We start from the raw sequence: 19,416 nt of genomic DNA on the forward strand, positions 1-19,416 counted from the left end.
AATAATAATTGTAAAATAATGATTCTTGTCTACACTAAAAATCCATTTTCTTTCAAATATGCCTGAAGTTGTCACAATGGCCTTTGAATGTTTCCAGTGACAGATTCCCTCCTTAACCAGACTCTAGTCAAGCTCCTCTGGACTCTCTTCTCAGTCAGGTCCTGGTTTTGGGCTTCTGTATTCATCTCTGCCTTGTTCAGTTTTAGTAAGAATCCCACCAAGTCAGTTTAGCCAGAGTCTGCGACCCTTGCTATCTGATTGGCTTCCTCCTCTTCCCCAACCCCAGGTGATGTCTGATCACACCTGCCTTCAACAAGTATATTATTAGGTCAGTTTGGCCAGAACCCCCCCTACCCTTGGTGTTTCCTCTTAGTACTTTTCCACCCACTGATACCCCACTGTCACCCCCTTCCTTCACTGCAAGCCCCCACTTTTCCACATTGTCCTCAGAGTTGAGGCTAATCGCTCTCCTCTATTGTAAAATTCCATTGCATCACCCTATACCTATTATAAAAATTCCCATTAATAAAGTCAGTCTTACTGTTCTTTAACAAATGTCATGAATAATAATTTTCTCTAACATTGTGTTAAAAGCAGTCCAAGCCCAATAATGGTCTTCCCAGCGTGTATCACAAAGCCCATAATTAACTGCATATGCAAATGGGGCATGCAATAAGAGCTTCACCTTAAAATTCTGAACCAGTTCATCTCATCCCACCTGTTTTAACCCAGCACAAGCCGCATCCTTTTCTCCAGCCAAACAAGCTTTCTTGAGGGTCTCACTTACGCTTTCTGTCCTAACTTATCTAGTTTTCTAAAGTGTTCAAAGACCAACCTTCCTCTGTCTACTCACCACACTGCAGTTCACACTATTTCTTTATAATCCTTAAGAGCTCTGAAAGGCAAGCTATAGCCCAGACAAGCCTTTCATAACCAAGAAGTCCTGTGCACTCCTTTCTTCTGTGGAATAGTGATCAAGACCGGTGAGAATCTTTTAGTAACAGAGATCTGCTCACTGGAAAAAAAATGTGCATTATTTTTTTTTGTCCAAATAAAATTTTGTTTCAGATGCACTTGGGGGAGTTTCTATAAATGGAGTGAAATTTTTGTTAATGAGTATTTTTGTGCCCTCTTATATCTGTTTTATAAATTGATTTTATTAAAGCAGAACAACCAACGTAATAAAATGACATCGAAAGAAAGTTATGTGGATGGTTCTTTCATATTTCCTTCAACAGGCTCATCTGGAGTCAGCTAAAAACTCAGCCAGTTGGGAGCGTGAATAAAGCAAACTGCATCTTGCTGATTCAAAATGATTTAATTATACTAAATTTTCAGGGCAGGAACGGTGTCTTACTCATCACCCATCACATACCCTCAGTCTATTATAGCTCAGGAGTGGCCCAGCGATTCATGTTTGTGGAATCCCTTAAAAAATTTAAGATTATCTGTAAAAAATGAACATACATACGCTGAGTGGTGAAAGTGCAGACGTCTTCCAGTTATATGTGTCTATTTTGGCATTTCCCATAACCCCTTAGCACATGCTAAAAAAGGTAGAAAATAATACTATGCTGATTTAAACCCTATTAAACTTATCAAACTTGTAAATGATTTCAATATGTCAACAGAGATTTGCTTCTCAGTAAAGATTTCCCTAAAAAGGCTGATTCCCCAAGTACGTCCAGAACCAAATCCTGTTGTTTAAACTTAGATAGACAGACACTCAATGTTTTCAGAGCACTCTTATCTCATGGCAAGTGTCAGCAAGGGAGAAGGCTCAAATCAGGGAAGGACTGGGCTTTAGAGAACAGCAGCATGGGAGCAGGAATGCTTACTGTCAGTTCCCTGAGATATCATTTCATTTAATCCTACATCAAAACTTTAGCATACTAATCAAACAACACAAGCGGCTCTAGACCCACCAGAACATGTAAGTGTATTGTTTGTTATGATAAATGAAGAAAATTATAACAATTTCTATTTCGTTGAGGGTACCAAGACAGGTTTTAGGGCTCCATGTGTGTACATGTAATAAATCATTCCTTTGAAAAGATAATTGCCAGTACCACGAGAGGAGAAAAACCCAACTTTGAGGGCAATTATTTGAAAGCTCCTCAAATTAGCTTGTGCACAGTTGATTCTTTGTTACTGAGTCAACATTAAAAAAAATTGCCTTAGGACATTAGTCCACTTAGTCGAAGGAAATAATGTAATTCTAGTTATTAATCACTTTAATTTTAAAAGCACTTTGTAAACTGAGAAGACATGAGACGGTAAGAACAATGTGGGACACACAGTAATTAGATGCTTAATGGGCTCCTTTGGAAAAACTTTAGGGCAACAAAAATCAAAAAGCTCCAAGGCACTAGGAAAACTGAGGGCACATATGTAACGTGAGAAACTTCTCTTCCATTTCACTGACCAACAAGATCTCAAAGGGAGCGAAATTAAGCCCTTCTCTCAATAACAATTTTAATAGATTACACTGAATGAAATCATATTATTTTATGAGTCAAGCTTCTTTGTACTGTAATTTAGCGGTACCTCCTTGAGGCACCATGAAATAGAATTTTCTGTGATACTTCACTCCAGAATCCTTGCCAAAAAGTTAACGCTGCTTTGCAAATATCCTCCTGAGACCTAAGCCAGGATTTGGTGTTACTGATAGACCATCAGTGGAATTGACCGAGGCAGAACCACTGGACGTGCTCAGTATGAACAAAACCTGCTAAAGGTCACTGAGCCATACCAAGAGCGGAAATTACAAGCAATTACTGAAGAATTCTCCACGCTGGGAAGCGATTACCTACAAATTGGCACTTCTATCCCTAACGTGGCATTTCTTTTTACTTATTTCAACAGAATGAGGGCTTACAAATGCTGGCTTTTTTTTTTTTTAAACATAGATGAACTATATAGTGGTGAAGTCAAGTCTTTTAGTGTATCCAACACCTGAATATGTGCTGTAACTGATAGGTCATTCTTCAGCCCTCACCCGCTCCTCCCCCTCTTGCTCTGAGTCTGTAACCACCATTGTAACACTCTGCATGACCGTGCATGGCCACCAGTGAGCTCCTAATGGGTATGACCTCTGTGGAAAACACCATGGAGACGTCTCCAAGAACTAAAAGTAGGCCTACCATTTGATCCAGAAACCTCACAACGGGGCATCCACTTAAACTGGTATTTTTATGAACATAAACTGTTCAGAATCTTGAATCAGCCAGTAGAAGGAATATGTCAGATGGCCACTATTTTTTATTACATAATACCAAATTAGCAGTAATTTTGATTTTCTTAGCTCTCCCAACAGATGGCACACCTCTTCTAATTAACTAGTACCTGCATTAGTAATGCTTTATGAATTTTCTTTTTTTATTGAATGGTAACTATGTACATTAATGCACTTCTGGGGTACAGTGTGGGGTTTTCACACACAATCCGAAACACTTTCATCAAACTGGGTAACATGGCCTTCATGTCATTTTCTTAGTTATTGTTTTAAAACATTCACATTCTACTCTTAGGCTTTATAAATTTTTATACATAAAATTAGTAACTCTGTATATGGAATACTTTACTAATTTTTACATATAACAGTTGGTAGCTTGGGAGTGTAATCCCGATTGACTTTTTATAAAGTATCTGTGTGACCTTATGATGGTTATTTACTTTCTCTGTGTCCGTTTCTAATTGGGGTTAATAAAGCCCAAGTCCCACAGGATTGAAGATTAAGTCTATACTACATGGACTAACACATAAAAAGTGATCAATAATGTTAGTTCTCTGTCCTGCGATAGAACAAAATGGTTGACAGCTTAAGTTCTGGCCACAGCGTACCTGGGTAGCGCTTATTAGCTTTGTGCTTTACAAGTTACTTAACATCCCCCACACACCCCCACCCCCACCCCCGAGGTCTCAATTTATCCATTTGTAAAGCGAGGATAATGTTACCTACTTCAAAGATACTTTGAGGATCCAAGGAGGTAACTGATAGAAAGTGCTTATTAGACAAAGTGTCTGGCACACAGTAAATTTAGTTATTAAAATCAACTTAATTTATTAAATTATTAGCTAGTTCTTTATTTCCCACTTTATAAGTGTATGGCTTACATGCCCAGTTTATCATGAATCACTAAAAGTATCTCAGTTTTGCAAGGCATTGGTACTTGATCAATTAAAATAAAGCTATATATGTTGCATAATAAACCTCTTATCAATAAAAAATGAAATCTTTTTTCCATTCACATTGATTGTTTTAAATTCATTATGAGCTCAGGGCTCTAGGTTCACAAATGTAAGACTGGGTCCTTGATCTTTTAGAGAACATAGCGTGTCAAGAAAAAAGAGATTTAAACAAATACTTAACATACAATGTAAACAAATAATTCCAAAACAAAATAGGGTGAGATCCCGCCTTGGGGATTTTTGTGACCGTTATCACTGAGCAGGTGGCACAGAGTATCAGCAAACTGATCTTTAGGCCATGGATAGGATCTACGTGGTGGCAAGGTTTCTGTATTTACTGTGTAGTGGCACTATGCTAACTCTGAGTGGACTATGAAAGATAAAGATATATATTATAATTCCAAGACCAATCACTTAGAAACAGTGCAAAAAGCAGTTGGTCAAAAGCCAATAGATAAATTGAAGTGAAATTCTAAGCCTACAGAAGGAAAAAAACAAAAAAATTCCTACTGAGACACAGATTTTAGGTGGACCTAAATCTACCCACATCAATAATTATGTTAGATTTTAATGCAATAAACAGCCCAATTAAAAGGCAGATATATCAGAATGTAGAAAAAAGCAAACTCCAACTATCTGTTGTATGTAAAGTATCCTCATAAAGACAAAGATGAAAATTGGCCAGATGTGAAAAAAAAATCCATTCCATAATAACAGCAGGAGATTTTAACACCTCCCAACGGATAGAACAAGAAAAGGTTCATAAACATTTGGATATTGAATAATGCATTTCTAAATAACCCTTGAGTCAAAAAAGAAATCAGAGTAACTTTTTTATTATTTTTTTGAGACAGAGACTCACTCTGTTGCCCCAGGCTAGAATGCAATGGCATCAGCCTAGCTCACAGCAACCTCAAACTCCTGGGTTCAAGCGATCCTCCTGCCTCAGCCTCCCAAGGAGCTGGGACTACCAGAGCTCATTGTGGTTGTGCCCCACCACAATGCTTGGCTAATTTTTCCAGGTTTTTTAGTAGAGCCAGGGTCTCCCTCTTGCTCAGCCTGGTCTTGAACTCCTAAACTCAAGCAATCCTCCTGCCTCAGCCCCTCAGAGTGATGGGATTACTATGTGTGAGCCATTGAGCCTGGCCCAGAGTAACTATTTTAATTTAACTTATTACTATGCACTGTCGACAATAGCCAAGATATGGAATCAACCCAAGAGTTCAACAACACAAGAACAAAGAAAATGTGCTATACACGATGGAATACTATCCAGTCATAAGAAAGAATGATACCCTGTCCTTGGTGGTCACCTGGATAGGACTGAAGGACATTATGTTAAGCATAATAAGCCAAGAACAGAAAGTTAAATATCACATGTTCTCATGCTTATGTGGAAGCCGAAGATGACCTCACAGAAGGAAAAAGTTAAATGAAGGATGCTACAGGCTGGGAAGGGTAGAAGGAAGAAGGGGATGGGGAGAGGAGCAGCAAAGATACACAGTTCCAGCTAAATAGGAAGAATAAGTTCTAGTTCTGTGCACTGTAGGATGACTCCTGTTAATACAGAGTATCAGAGAGCGCAAAGGAGGATGCTGAATGTTCCCGACACAAATAGGTGATGAATGTTCAAGATAAGGAATATTCTAATTACCCAGATAGGAGCACTATACAGTCTATATATTGAAACACTATTACCCCATAAATATAATTATTATGTGTCAACTAAAATAAATAAAATTATTTTACATTGAACTTAAAGATACGAAGAATATAATAAAATTGAGGGATACCATTATAGTCAAAATCTACGCTGATAAGTAAGTGCCAGCCACTCAGGAAGCTGAAGCAGAAGGATGAGGAGTTCGAACATGCTGCAAGCTAGGCTGACGCCATGGCACGCTAGCCTGGGCAGCAAAGTGAGACTCCGTCTCAAAAAAAATAGATAGATAGAAAGATAGATATAGATAGATAGAAAAAAAATTGAAAACTCTGGACTGATATATATAGCCTTTAATTTACATTTTAGGAAAGAAAGGCTGACATCAATTACCTCAGTCTATACCTGAAGAAATCAGAAAACTGCAGCAATCGCATAGGAAGAAGTAGGAAAAAGGAAACAATGACTAGAAATTAATGAAATAGACCAATGTTTTCCACAAAGCCAAATTTAATCCTTTTCCAAAAACTTAGTGAAATAGAGAAACCCCTGGCAAGTCTATTTAAGAAAAAAGAATATGGCACCAACAGGCAATAAAACTAAAATGGGAGGTCGCTATAAATTAAAAGGATGAGGACATGCTAAGAAAAACTTCCTATGAAGAAATTTGAAATTTTAGATTAAATTGAACACTTTCTAAAGTAATATAAATTATCAAAACTGGCATAAAGGAGTGATAGAAAAGCTGATCGATACTATAGCTATTAAATAAATTTAATCCATAATTAAAATGCTTTCTACAAGGAAAACTTCAGGACCAAATTTCTTATCCTGTGATTATTTGAAGTATGTAAGGAAGAAATAACACCATAAAACTACCTGAGAGCAAGTAGCCCTCTGTCTTCAAATATCATCTACCAATGGTAACAAATGGCAAACAGATACATACAAAGATGCCAGACCAGGTGAACACAGATGTCCTTACCATCTGATATTCAGAGAAGTTAGGAGGAGCTAACATTCTGGATAAAGTGTGTAACACTTTATTCAATGGGTACTTAATCACTCCCGGCCAGGCATGTGATAGGGTATTTCTAACCTCAAATGATGTCTAATCATCTAAGGTTAGATGACCCTGAAGGTACAGTCCAGTTCTACGATGCTATCATGACACACTGTCCCTGGGACAGAGGCTGTGAACAAGAAGAAAGAAATGGCATCTTGGCCTGTCACTTAGCCCCTAGACACCCAATTTCCCGAAGTGTCCCCTGTGACAAGGTATGTCCTGTTTTGTAGGACAGTTAATACATTTAAAGGCGTGTTTACAAAAGTTCAAGGGCATGTTTGTAAAGCAGCTTTTATATTTCTCTTCAGCCTGTACTTCTCCAGGCTAAACATACTAACTTTCCAGGCCCTTTGCAAGTTTGTTTGACCATATTAACCAAATAATAACAAACACCAGACCTCCAAACCCCAAATTCAGTCTGATGGGCATGGTGTGCAGGTTGTTACTGCCACCGACCTGCTCATTCTATTTCTACTAATGTAACCTACAATGTGCTGAGGTTAGATTATTATCCAAAGCTGTAAAATCATGACTTGGTTTATACGGCAGAATATACGTCATTCATCCATCTATTCCTTCATTTATTTAACCTATTCACCAGCCATTCCCTCCATCTAATTTAATTCAATGATATCTTAAATTCTACTGACTCAGAAATAATATAGATCAATCCACTCTTCCCAAGTGACTAAGTTTTGCAGATAAGAGGGGCACCGGTGGCTTCTCCTGGAGTAGTTCTAATTTTCTCAGCCTTTTGTCACATACGATGAGGGCTTATACTCTTTTAAGACAAAGCCTTTTAAAGACAATACTATATGTAAATTTCAAAAAAAAAATTCTTTAAATTCACAAAGACCCTCTATGTATCAGAAAAATTACAAAGGCACTACGGAAGAGACAATGTATTTGAGAAAATCCTCAGGTAATTAAGATATTCCTTTAACTGTGCTATCTTAATAGGAGGTTAATTAACCTGACCTAAATCCACGTGTTCCTACAGACCCATGCTCATCAAGGTCTCATCAAGGCTGCAGACCACAAGTCTGTGTTCTTCACATGGTTTTTTATTCAATTAGACTCTGGAGGGCCCTTTATTTCTCTGTTTATTTCAGTGTATACATACTTCCAGGTTACTAATAATAATAATACCTTCACCCTAACCACATAAAGGGCAACTAGAAGCCCTTTCTAGTTGAATTTCTCATAATGTAATTAAACAAAATCTGATACAATACATAGGTACTAAACTAGGCACTGGTAAACTAGAGTTACAAATCTCAGCTCTATGCAGCCACTTAACCTCCCTGGAGTTTCCTCATTGACAGGCAACTGAACTAGACGAACTCTGAGGTTCCCCCTGCTTGTACAATTCTGCCATATGTTTCAAAATAAACTGAGCAAAAGTATCAAGGGCACTTCATATTTAGCTGCACAGCTTTCCTTATTGCTGGGCAAAATTTGTTTCCACTGATATTCAGTACCTGAATATTTCGAGATGGCCAGTAATATTCAGAGAAGAGAAGAAATGGGAACTTTGGGGCCCCATCATGCATCAGCAACAAATTAGCACTGCTAGGTAGACGGGTGTGCCCACGCCTGGGTGAGAGTGGGTGAGACTGGGTACACACATGGCACAGATATGAAGGGACCAGCACAGAGCCCAGAGGGTGCTCTGTGATGTGATCCAAACTCCTATGGATTTTACCCCCAATTTATGGACGGTAACAGCCATATATCAAACTTCTAGACTTCCTTAGCTAAATGGAGCAAGCATGAAGTGGTTCACCCTGTGACCTTCACATGCTGAACTAATGAGCACCACGTGCCAAAACAACTGTCAATCCGCACCAAGGAGGTCAGTCGTCTTACCTTGACAAAAGGTGTTGTTCACGCGCTTATAACCCTGTAGGCATTCCATCATTTGGCTATATCCATGGTAGGCTGTAAGGGAAGAAATTCTTTGTTATAGTCTTAGCTTATATTCTTGCAATCCTAAACTACCATCAGTAACAGCCCAAGGCATCCACAGACTTAGTTACTCATCTGTAAAATACCAATACCAATGAATATCTCCACAATTCCTTTCCCATTATGCTTATTTTTCAGTGTCCTTCATAGTTTGCAATAGATACAGTCCCAAGAAGTTGTCAATAAATCCTTGTTATTTTAGCTGAATGAATCATAGGATTGTTTTATATGTTCTTCCAATTAGTGGCTAAATATTTCTATCACAAAGGAGCTATTCCTTCTGAATGATCTGCTTTGGGGGTTGGGGTTTTCTTATCCATTGTAGGCAGGATGACTACACGTCTTAGTCTGCCTGGGACTGTCCCGGATTATGTCTCTTATTCTGGCAAAGTTAATTAACAGCACTATAGTCCAAAAGTTTCCCAGTTTAGACAATACATTATATATTCATCTTAATTATAGGCTCAGGTATCCTAATTATAAGGTAATTCTTCCTACTATGACCTGAGAAGAATAGATAGGTGATGAAAGGAGGCCAGGTAGTGAAAGGCCTGCTGTGTTTAGCTGCATGGGTCTCCAGTCGGAAAATCCAAGCAACACAACCACTGCAGTCACCAAGTCACCAACAAAAGCCTGTTCAGTGAGATTTGATACACTAGAGCGAGACCTGAGAGACAGACCGCCTGGCATAGTGGACACAGCCTATGTGTGGGGACCTGGCAGATGCGGGTTCCAATCTTGGCTCTCCACATCAGTAGCTCCTTGGTTTCAAATCGAAATTCTATACAATGGGAGTATTCCTATCAAAAGGAGAAGGGCAGGGTTGTTGTGGAGTTTAGAGATAATTCATGAAAAATGCTCACCTCCGCCTGATAATGACAGGCACTCCCAAAATACCAAATGCCATTGTTATTTCCTACAATAGGGGGCTCATCTATTAAAAGGATCGTAATGCAGAAGAAAATGGGCCATATTAAAGTAAGATCAATGGTTAGGCCATTAAAAAGACCTGCGGAAGAATTAAAGGGGGTAATTGAAATAAAAAGAGAAGTTTTCTTTTGAAAACTTTCTTCTTTTGCCCTCCCCCCATGCTCGTTGTCCATCACCACTGACGGACGAACAGGGTGAATATTGACCCATGTGTCCCTCTCCTCCTTTGCGTCCTTTCTTTGCTGTTTTTCCCCCCATTCAGATCCTGAATACCTAGAAGGAGAAGATCAAAGTGAGGGGTCTGGAAATGCAGGTTGAAAGAGAGAAGATCCTGCCATGTGGGAGTCACCCCGTCCAGCACTTTGGACTCACGTCCAGTCTTGCCCCATGTAAGGATGGCACTCAAGCAGGCTGCCTAGAGAGATTGTGGGTCTGGGTCTGTGAGTTCTTCAAAAGAGATAATAACTTGTTTTAGAAGTTTCCACAGCCATCCACTTCAAGGCAGAAAGCCAGACCAGGCAATCTCTGGAACTCTCCCTCAGCTTAGGACTCATTGTTCATTTTCTTCTAAAAACTTTTAAAGGACAAGTGACTTCTTCATGCTGAGCACATTTCTAGTAGATTACAAAGCATTTAATGAAATCATCTGCGGACTTAAAATTACGTTTAGACAGCAAAAATGATCCACCATGAAAAGTCTTTCTGTTTGGGGCTAAACAAAAAATTTTAAATGAAAGCCACTCAAAAACTAAAGTTTAAACTACTTCAGGTGAAAATAAAAAAGGCATGGAACACAAAACCAGAGTGCATGAAGCCAAAGAAAGTCTGCTCTCTTCCAAATAGAATATGATTTAGAGAGTAGTACCAACCAAGGAAAGGAAAGTTTTTTAAATGACACAGGAAGAATGTGACCCTGAGTGTGTTTCTTGGGAGTGAGTCACTTAAGACAGACAAACAGAATAAATGTCAAGAAGTCAATAGTTTACTTCATTCATCATCCACATTGCCCTTCCTGAAGGGAAATCAATCTCTTCCATCTTCTACATTAAATGAGCCAGCATGTGAATTTATTTTCATCAATATTTAGTTAAAAGTAACAAGCAGCTTTGCACTTTCCCATTTGACTTAAGTCAAGATTAAAACACAGAGCTAAGAAAACACACACACAGCAGCAAATTCACCCCCAGAGGACACAGTGCTACATAATAATGACCAAAGGTCAGGAGTAGAAGTTAGGCTGTTGTTGTTGTTTTTCTTTAAGAAAAGCCTGTGTGCGTCTCTTTACCCTCAGCATCTATCATTTTCCTGCATCTTTGGAATTTGGAAAAGAGAGAAAATTGAAGCAGTTAATCAAAGATAAACAGAGAAGGGGGGTAAATGAAAAAGAAAACAAGAGAGAAGATGGAGAAAGCATTTGCAAACATAAACTTAGCTCCAAAACAAAGTTTTAAGAACCTAACTTTTCTCATCCCCAGTCCTTAGACCTACGGGAGGGAAACATACATCACTCTCCTCAATATTCCTATGGACATCCACATGTGATAAATTAAGGACAAGCAGTGTAGCATAAAAAGATGGCAATGCTTTTTCAACATTTTAGATATAGATTCCTATGCAGTGTTCCATCAGGTTCAATAACAAATATGAGAGCCGAGAGTCAGACTCAGGTCCACCTAACTCCCAGACACCAGCTCTTTAAATCATAACCAAACGTGTCTTAGATTCCCCTTTGGTCAGGCTGCCAAAGTAACTTTAGGCAAATGGATCTTTTCAATGAGGAGTAATACCACACTCAACCTATTTCTTGGAAATCCCCACTGCAAATCATTACCAAACCAGCCTAGAGACTCTACTGGGACAGTTTCTCAATATAGAAAGTCCTCTTTATGTGAATTATTTCTCTAAAAGAAAAATTCACTAATTCTCAGAAACTTTAATAGGTATTTCCACAAAGTATAGTCTTCTAAAAGCTAATGATAGCAGTATGAAGAAAATTAATGAAATTAGCCTTAGGCCTTTAGGGAAGCTGTAACTTTGAAAGACAAGGAAGTTAACATAGGAGATAATTATTGAAAGTAAATTATGCTGGCAGAAGGACAAACAGTATATAACAAGGAGAAACAGAGTCGTAATCCCAAGAGGGCAGATTCTAGATTGAACAGAGGTAATTATTTAGAATACCAATCCCATTAACAGATACTTAAGAAGAGTAAAAATTATCCAAATGAAACAAGGGAGAAATCTCTTATAGCATAAGGAATAAAAAACACCTATCAAAGTCTTCAATCACACAAGGCAATGGAAGATTTAGAAAATTATCACTTGCTCTTTTGCCAAAAACATGAGCTAGTATAAGAAAGCTCAACTTAAAACAACCTACCTCTCTTTCTAAAAAATATGTATTAGAAATGAGTTATCTAGAGTTAATGCTACATTCAAAAACTAAAAATACAACCTATTAATAAGATGAAAGTAACAGAAAGGTGTTACTCGTTCAAAGCAACAGGTTCTGAAACCACCTCAAAGACAAACCAAAGCAGGCTGATGGCACTGAGGACTGTGATAGTATAGAAGCAGTTTAAAGAAAAAAGGGGAAGATACTGTGTCCTACTGATTATAAATTTCTTTTACAAAACAGCAACCAATCACTTCTTCATTTTAGCTTGACTTTTAAAATGTGAAAACCTATAGTATAACAAAAACTACAACATAGATCATGAATAGCAATAAAAATTTAATTTAAGGGATTTAAATCTCGGAAATAACAACTGCATTGTCTTTTTACACGGTTTGATGTAAACTGTGTAAAACTTTTACACGGTTTGATGTAAACCGGTAAACTTTTTAGATTTTAGCTGTAACTGTCTCTTTAAATCTCTCCCATGGGTTATCAGGGAACAGAACTATTTATTTATTTACCATTTTAAAAGACAAAGGAGCCTATTTTAGCTCACTACCTCTTAAGAGGTGTTTTTTCCCTTCTTGTAAGTAGTCTAACTGGAGAAGGCAATGTATAACTGTGCCTATTTTTAAAAAAAAAAAAAAAGAATCCATATGGAAGCTTTATCAGACTTGCAAGCTTTCTGGAAATGCATATTACAACACTAATTGTCTGGGATTCAGTAACAGTTCTTTGAAAGTCTACTGGTTATCCCATCATTAAAAGAGTGATCATAAGAAAATAGATACGCTACATTAACCTGCAAAGGAATGATGAAACATCACTTACAAGGCTTCTTGGGGCATTTCTGGCATTTGTTAAAGCCCCAGGAGGTACCAACAGTTCCACAGCAGTCTTCTTGCTTTGAAAGGCCAGGGAGCGCTTTGCCACACTGCAATGATGAGGTGGGAAGACGAAGGTTAATTGAGGGCAGGATGCTCAGTTCGGGGCACTGCTGTGCTTCACAGTCACATTATAAAACGGTTGCTTTGTTACCCACACAATTAGAAAGAAAAGAAAAAAACCACAAAACCTGGAAACAAAATACCAGGACAGAATCAATATAACACTAAAATGAATGAGCATGTTTCCAAATAAGAGCCCCTTGTCATGTTCAGAGTCTTATGAAAATCTGTCACTGTTCAGGACACTTTATAAAACTTAAGTTTCTGATGGCTTTTTTTTTTTTTAACTCAATTAAGAGCCTCATGATTTATAAGATAAATGTAAACTTTTTAGATTTTAGCTGTAACTGTCTCTTTAAATCTCCCATGGGTTATCAGGGACCAGAACTACAAGGGTAGGGAGTGTGCGTAGAACTTGAGACAGTGGCAGGGGTCCCACCTACAAGAGGCTTCTTTCTGGTCTTCCCATAACCCTGAGGCCTGAGCAGGTACAGGACAGGACAGGAAAAGACGGCACAAGAAATGATTATCAGCTGAGCCAGATGAGACAGAGGAAGGCTCCAGGCAACCAGGTGTTCTCACCCAGGGAGGTCAGCCAAGCTAGGAAGGTGCAGGTCAGGTCAGGTCTGAGCAGGCAGAGAGCAGGGCTGAGTGGCCACTGGACAGACACCAGCTGTCATAGACCACGGAGGACTCCAGGTCGACCACGGGAGGTAAGAAGAGGCAGAGGGGCAGGGGTCTGCAGTTAGACCCTCTCAGCAGGGCAGGGAAGGGTCTGGGAGAACAGATCCTGTCCTGTGTACCCATCCATAGCCAGTCGGGGGCTCCCCATCAGCACCGTGTGAGCTGAGCCCACATGCCTTTGTCTCATGCAAACACGCAGAGCATCCAAGGGTTCACTCTGCCTTCCTCGGCCTCCGTCTCCACAAAATCCTCCGGGCAGTTTCCAGAGGCATCTTTCCAAATCTGATGCCATCAATCTAATGAATAAAAACTTTCAGTGACTTTCCACTGTCTGAAAACTCCTAATACATGCTCTCCAGCAACATTTAAGTTCCTTCCTGTTTGCATCTGCGGCCCTCTCACCCCCCCCACCTCTCTATGTCTGTCCTTCAAGCATGCCAGAATGCTCTTGAGTTTCTGAACAAACCACAGCCTTCCAAAAACTGGTTCCTCTCCTCGAATGTCCCTGCTTCCACCCCAGACCGGCTCTGCAGAGCCGCCACTATGAAGCCTCCCTGTCTCTTCCCCTTCTCTCTAGTCCACAGGACCTTCTACACAGTTCCACGGCCTCTGCTGTGCATTTGAATTAAATAAGTAACCTATTTATCATTATATTCCAATACACACTACAATGCTTAGTAAGTGCTGAATGAATGCATGAAGGAACGAACAAACAACCCAAGGAACTAAAGATCGAACTAGTTGTCATCCATCCAGGCAAGCAATGAAAACCTAGAGACATGAGCTGCAGGCACGGTGTTTCTTTCCCGCCGCATCTAGGCATGCAGCAGGCTGTAAGCAACTGCTCACCAAGACCGCAAATCAAAATCAAACCAGAGGAGACTCCCAACAGTTACACAAGTTTGAGTTCCATCATAGCTTTGATGTCCTACAGTTTTTATGACTTGTAATGACTTCAACAGGATGCTGTGTGCTCTCCCAAGAAGCAGTATGTGTTAGTGGTTAAACACGTAACACTAGGGTTAGGGAGGAATGCTGGCTTTAGGACTTCCCAAATGCATCATCTTAGACTAATTTTCTTCTGTGTAACATAGAGTGCATAATAGTATCTTTCTCATAGCCTCATGGAAAGGAAATGAAAATGCGCGTACAACACTGAGCATTATGCCTGACACACACATGTGCTCAGCTATCATTACCATTAATTATTATTGTCAGAATTAATAAAAGCTACCTATTCCAAATGCCCCATTTGAGATCCTTGCTGTTTGTCAGATTCCCCAGGGAGCAGAAAGCACATTGAGTGGAGTAGATTACAGCTTCTCTGTCAATCAGATCAATTAATGCAATTGCCCCCAGAAAGTACCAGACTCAGGTCAGGCGTGGTAGTTTAGACCTGTAATCCTAGCACTCTGGAAGGCCGAGGCAGGAGGATTGCTTGAGCTCAGGAGTTCAAGACTTGCATGAGCAAGAGTGAGACCCCATCTCTGCTAAAAAATAGAAAAATTAACCAGGAACTATAATGGGTGCCTTTAGTCCCAGCTACTAGGGGGGCTGAGGCAGGAGGATCGCTTGAACCCAGCAGTTTGAGGTTGCTATGAGCTAGGCTGAGGCCACAGCACTCTAGTCTGGGGCAATAGAGTGAGACTCTTATTTTCAAAAAAAAAAAACAAAAACCAGATTCCACAAAAAATGGCTCCATAGGACAAAACAGAAGTGTTAAAGACATTTTGAGTTCAGTAAAGGTAGGCATACAAAAATAATTACTTTTTTTAGATGAACCAAAAAATTCTGGGCAAGGCACTCCAAAAAGCCCCAGTGTAGGTCAGCAAGGCCTATGGATCACCACATAGCATGAAACGTGGGCAGGAACTCCTGCAGATGTGTGGCGGGCCTTCCTGGAGTGAGATAAGGAAGCTCTCCTGCAAAACGGGCCAACTGGGTCAACATTCACGGAGGGGTCGTCACGTGCCAGATGGCAGCACACTAGCTTGGGGACGTCTGTGTAGAGACAGAGCTCTCGATGAGGTGTCTCCCCACCCGCAGTGAGCGTAAGGCCCCAAGGCCAGAAGCACACCAGGGCCACAAGTGAACAGCCTCCGACATGGCAGAGTAACTGGACAGAACAATGTGTAGACCGCTAGCCAGAAAGAGAGAGAGGAGGACACCACGCCACGCACACTGGGAGGAAGACAGGAGGCGGAGAGTCAGAACGAGGGCGGGCGGGGACCTGCAGGCTGGACTCAGGCAGCCCCCAGACCCTTTGAGCTGAGTCACAGAAGGCTTACACCTGAACTATGAAGGACGGAAGGGGGAAGGAGGGCCAATGAGCCAGGCATACGACTAGGAACAAAATGATTATGTTCAAAACACAGAGGTCTCCACTGTTGCCATCTGGCTGCCAAAATGTGCTCAATGTTTATTTCCAGTTTTATAAATCAGTGAGGCTTCTGTCAGACACCAGCTCATACCATACACAGACCATTCTTGCACCGGACTCTTTAGGCTCTTCTCTTAATCGAGCAAAACACTCAACACTTGCGGATTTTATATGCTCAAAATGTTAGTAGCAGTTAAAATCCAATTTTCACCTTGGATTCCTAGAATGTTTTATTTGGTAGGGCAAAAATAAATCATTTTTCTCAACCGGGCCTCTAAAAAGGTACAAGGTTTTCATTACATGATTCAGGCTGCTTTATCCCATGGCTTTGTTTTTGCGGGTCCACGGCCAAGAGCAGCATAAGCCATCCAAACCGACGAAATAAATGGCAGTGTAGGTGGTACCGCGACACTGCGCGCTCGTCTCCATGCTGGGTCTGCACAGTGTAAGAGTGAGCTATGTGGGGTGAAGTCATGGTTAGGACAAGCTTGGGAGTTTTATGTACCCCCCTGTAGGTAATTAACTACGAAGAGGCTTCAATACGCAGCCAGAAACCCCACCTGAGAGATCTCTGTGGTCATATTCAGGGCTGTCACCCATGAGGCCACTCAAGATCTCACCTAGAGTTAGGAAATATGGAGACGAAAAGAAGATGGAGGAAGGATCTTCTATCCCCCACACTCAGCAGGCCACAGTGGAGAGAATCATGAGGAACAGCATGAGGTTAACACCAGAGTGTGTCTCGCTAAGACTGGTACATTCTGCATCTCGGTGAGAGGTAATCGTGTACACATGCACTCACTCTTCTAATGACATGTTTTTGCACAGATTGAGGTGATTTTTTTTTTTTACCAGTTTAAAACACAAATGGGAATTTCAGCACATTTTCATAAAAAGCCTGTCTCTCACCTCGGACTGTTACTTATGTATAAGCAGCCCAGGACAAATGTGCTAAATTTATAACCCAACATTTATTGGGCAAGTCCAAAACAAAAGTCTAGCCTGTCAAACAAGCAACATGCTAGAGTTTCTCAAAAAGCTCACACAACACCCTGGGCTGCAGATTAAAGGACACTGTAACCCCACGAACCACGCTAGGATTTGGCCAATGCAGTGCACACAAAACAGTAAAGTTCTAGCCACCAGCGTCTACGAAGGTCAACGGAGGAGAGCTAATAAAACCAGAGGTAGACATGGCGGAGTGTTCAGCTGCAGTAAGCAGGATGGAGCTGCTGGGTAACGAAGGTGCAATTTAGTCCTTTTCCAAAATGCTTGGGACCAGGCATGTTTGAGATTTTGAATTTTTTTGGATTTGGGGATATTTGCAAATACTCACTGGACAAGCATCCCAAATCCAAAACTCCCAAATCGGAAGTGCTCCAATGAGCATTTTCTTTGAATGTCATGACGATTCTCAAAATGTTCTAGATTTTGCAGCATTGGGGATTTCAGATTTTTTGGATTTGGGATGCTCAACTTGTATGAGCAGGAGCGAAAGCCACAAATCACAGAAAGAGAAAATTCAATTCATTACGACATATAAGATCTTTTCAACAGTCGATGAGCTTCAACAATGGAAGATGCTGACACCTTCACTGGAAGCTGAACCTGGAGAACCATCTCTCGGGGATGCCCAGGATATGAAGCAGATGACTCCTAAGGTTTCTGCCAGGTCTCAGATTCTGGGCTAGGTTACGTTAGTCCATTTGGGAAATGCCAATTATGCTAAAGCCAAACTCAAGTACTTCTGTTGCTCTCAATTCTATAATAGGACTGTCTGGGCAGACACTTCTGACTGCTTCCTTTTACCTTATCTCTTCCTCCCTCACTGCCAAATCTACAGAGATGCTCGCCCTGTCTGAACCTCCACCTGCAGGACTTATACAGACAAGACAGAAAGAAGAAAAACAAATAGAACTTCTCCTGGTCTCTGTATGCCAGTGCACAGAGAGCACGATTCCTGGACAACTGCATGAGAACTTTTCAACCATTACTATCTGCACATCTGTATGAGCACTGTTATCCAGAGGGGAAGGCGATTCAAGAATCATTACAATTATTCCACAAATGTCCAGGTTGTAACCTTTACCACACAAAATTATTATAAGCAATGGTGTAAAACCTTTCAGTTCTGAAGTAGGTTGTCAAAAATGAAGAGATTACAGGCTAACGTATTTATCTAAATCTTGACTTAACTGAGAATAAATTTAACCTCAATTGTGAGGGAATATAGTGTTTTCCTGATGATGCTCAAAGTTATGCTGTGACCCTTGTCACTTGTAGATCTCCCTACAAATCTACGAGGACAAGGATAAGGATGGTTAAAAAGTTATCATTTGGCAATTAAAGCTTAGAATTTTTGTCAACTAAAACATGGAGCTGCTTTAGAGATGAAAACTTGAGGAGGTGGTGATAGAGACTGGAGCATGGTTTAATAAGATTTAATTTAGATGCATTCAAACTGCTGGTATGAACAATATCCTCATTTTGAGAGTGCCTGCTGCACTGCCCAGGGTTCTAGGAAGGGAGACCCAGCAGCAGCAGTCAGAAAGGAGTGTAGGGCTGGAGGCTCCAGTCCCAGATCAAATGTCAGGTCCCTCTCACTTTGATACAAGTGAGAGGCTCAGGAGCCTGTCTAAGCCTGCAGTGAGACAAGGGATGATGATCTCAACCCCAAAGCATTGTAAGGCTAAAGGATACACGTCCAAGAAGTACTGCCGTTACTCCATCAGCCCATGTGGTGATTAGAAAAAGGCAGCTCTTTGAGATGTACCCTGCACCAGGCCTCCAAGTTTGGTGAGCAGGGTGTGAGCGGGATTCCAGCCCCATCATCCTCCTCAGCTAATGTTCCATGTGGATAAAAGCTATGACCAACACTAACGTACTGGCCATGTAACCAGGCACGGTGGCTCAGGCCTGAAATCCTAGCACACTGGGAGGCCAAGGCGAGTAGATTGCTGAGTTCAGGAGTTCAAGACCAGCCTGAGCAAGAGCAAAACCTTGTCTCTACTAAAGTAGAAAAACTAGTGGGACATTGTGGCAGATACTTATAGTCCCAGCTACTCAGGAGGCTGAGAAAAGAGGATCTCTTGAGCCCTAGAGTTTGAGGTTGCTGTGAGCTACAATGCCATGGCAGGCACTCTCCTAGGGCAACAGAGTGAGATGCTGCCTCAAAAAAAAAAAAAAAAAGAA

At 40.6% G+C, this 19,416-nt stretch overlaps 1 protein-coding gene across 8 annotated transcripts in view; it reads right to left on the minus strand.

Moving 5' to 3' along the window:
* LTBP1 (latent transforming growth factor beta binding protein 1) overlaps positions 1–19,416 on the minus strand; it is a 437,504-nt gene that overhangs the window by 166,684 nt on the left and 251,404 nt on the right. For all 8 annotated transcript variants that reach the window (XM_023516658.1, XM_023516653.1, XM_023516654.1 and 5 more), the window contains 2 exons: positions 13,045–13,147; positions 8,787–8,858 (listed from right to left, as the gene is read on the minus strand). In XM_023516658.1, the coding sequence (XP_023372426.1) occupies positions 8,787–8,858; positions 13,045–13,147 (175 nt within the window). The remainder of the gene's footprint in view (positions 1–8,786; positions 8,859–13,044; positions 13,148–19,416) is intronic.

Source organism: Otolemur garnettii, unplaced genomic scaffold (assembly GCF_000181295.1).
Source record: "Otolemur garnettii isolate 467f Iridium unplaced genomic scaffold, OtoGar3 scaffold00095, whole genome shotgun sequence".
NCBI classification, from domain to species: domain Eukaryota; kingdom Metazoa; phylum Chordata; class Mammalia; order Primates; family Galagidae; genus Otolemur; species Otolemur garnettii.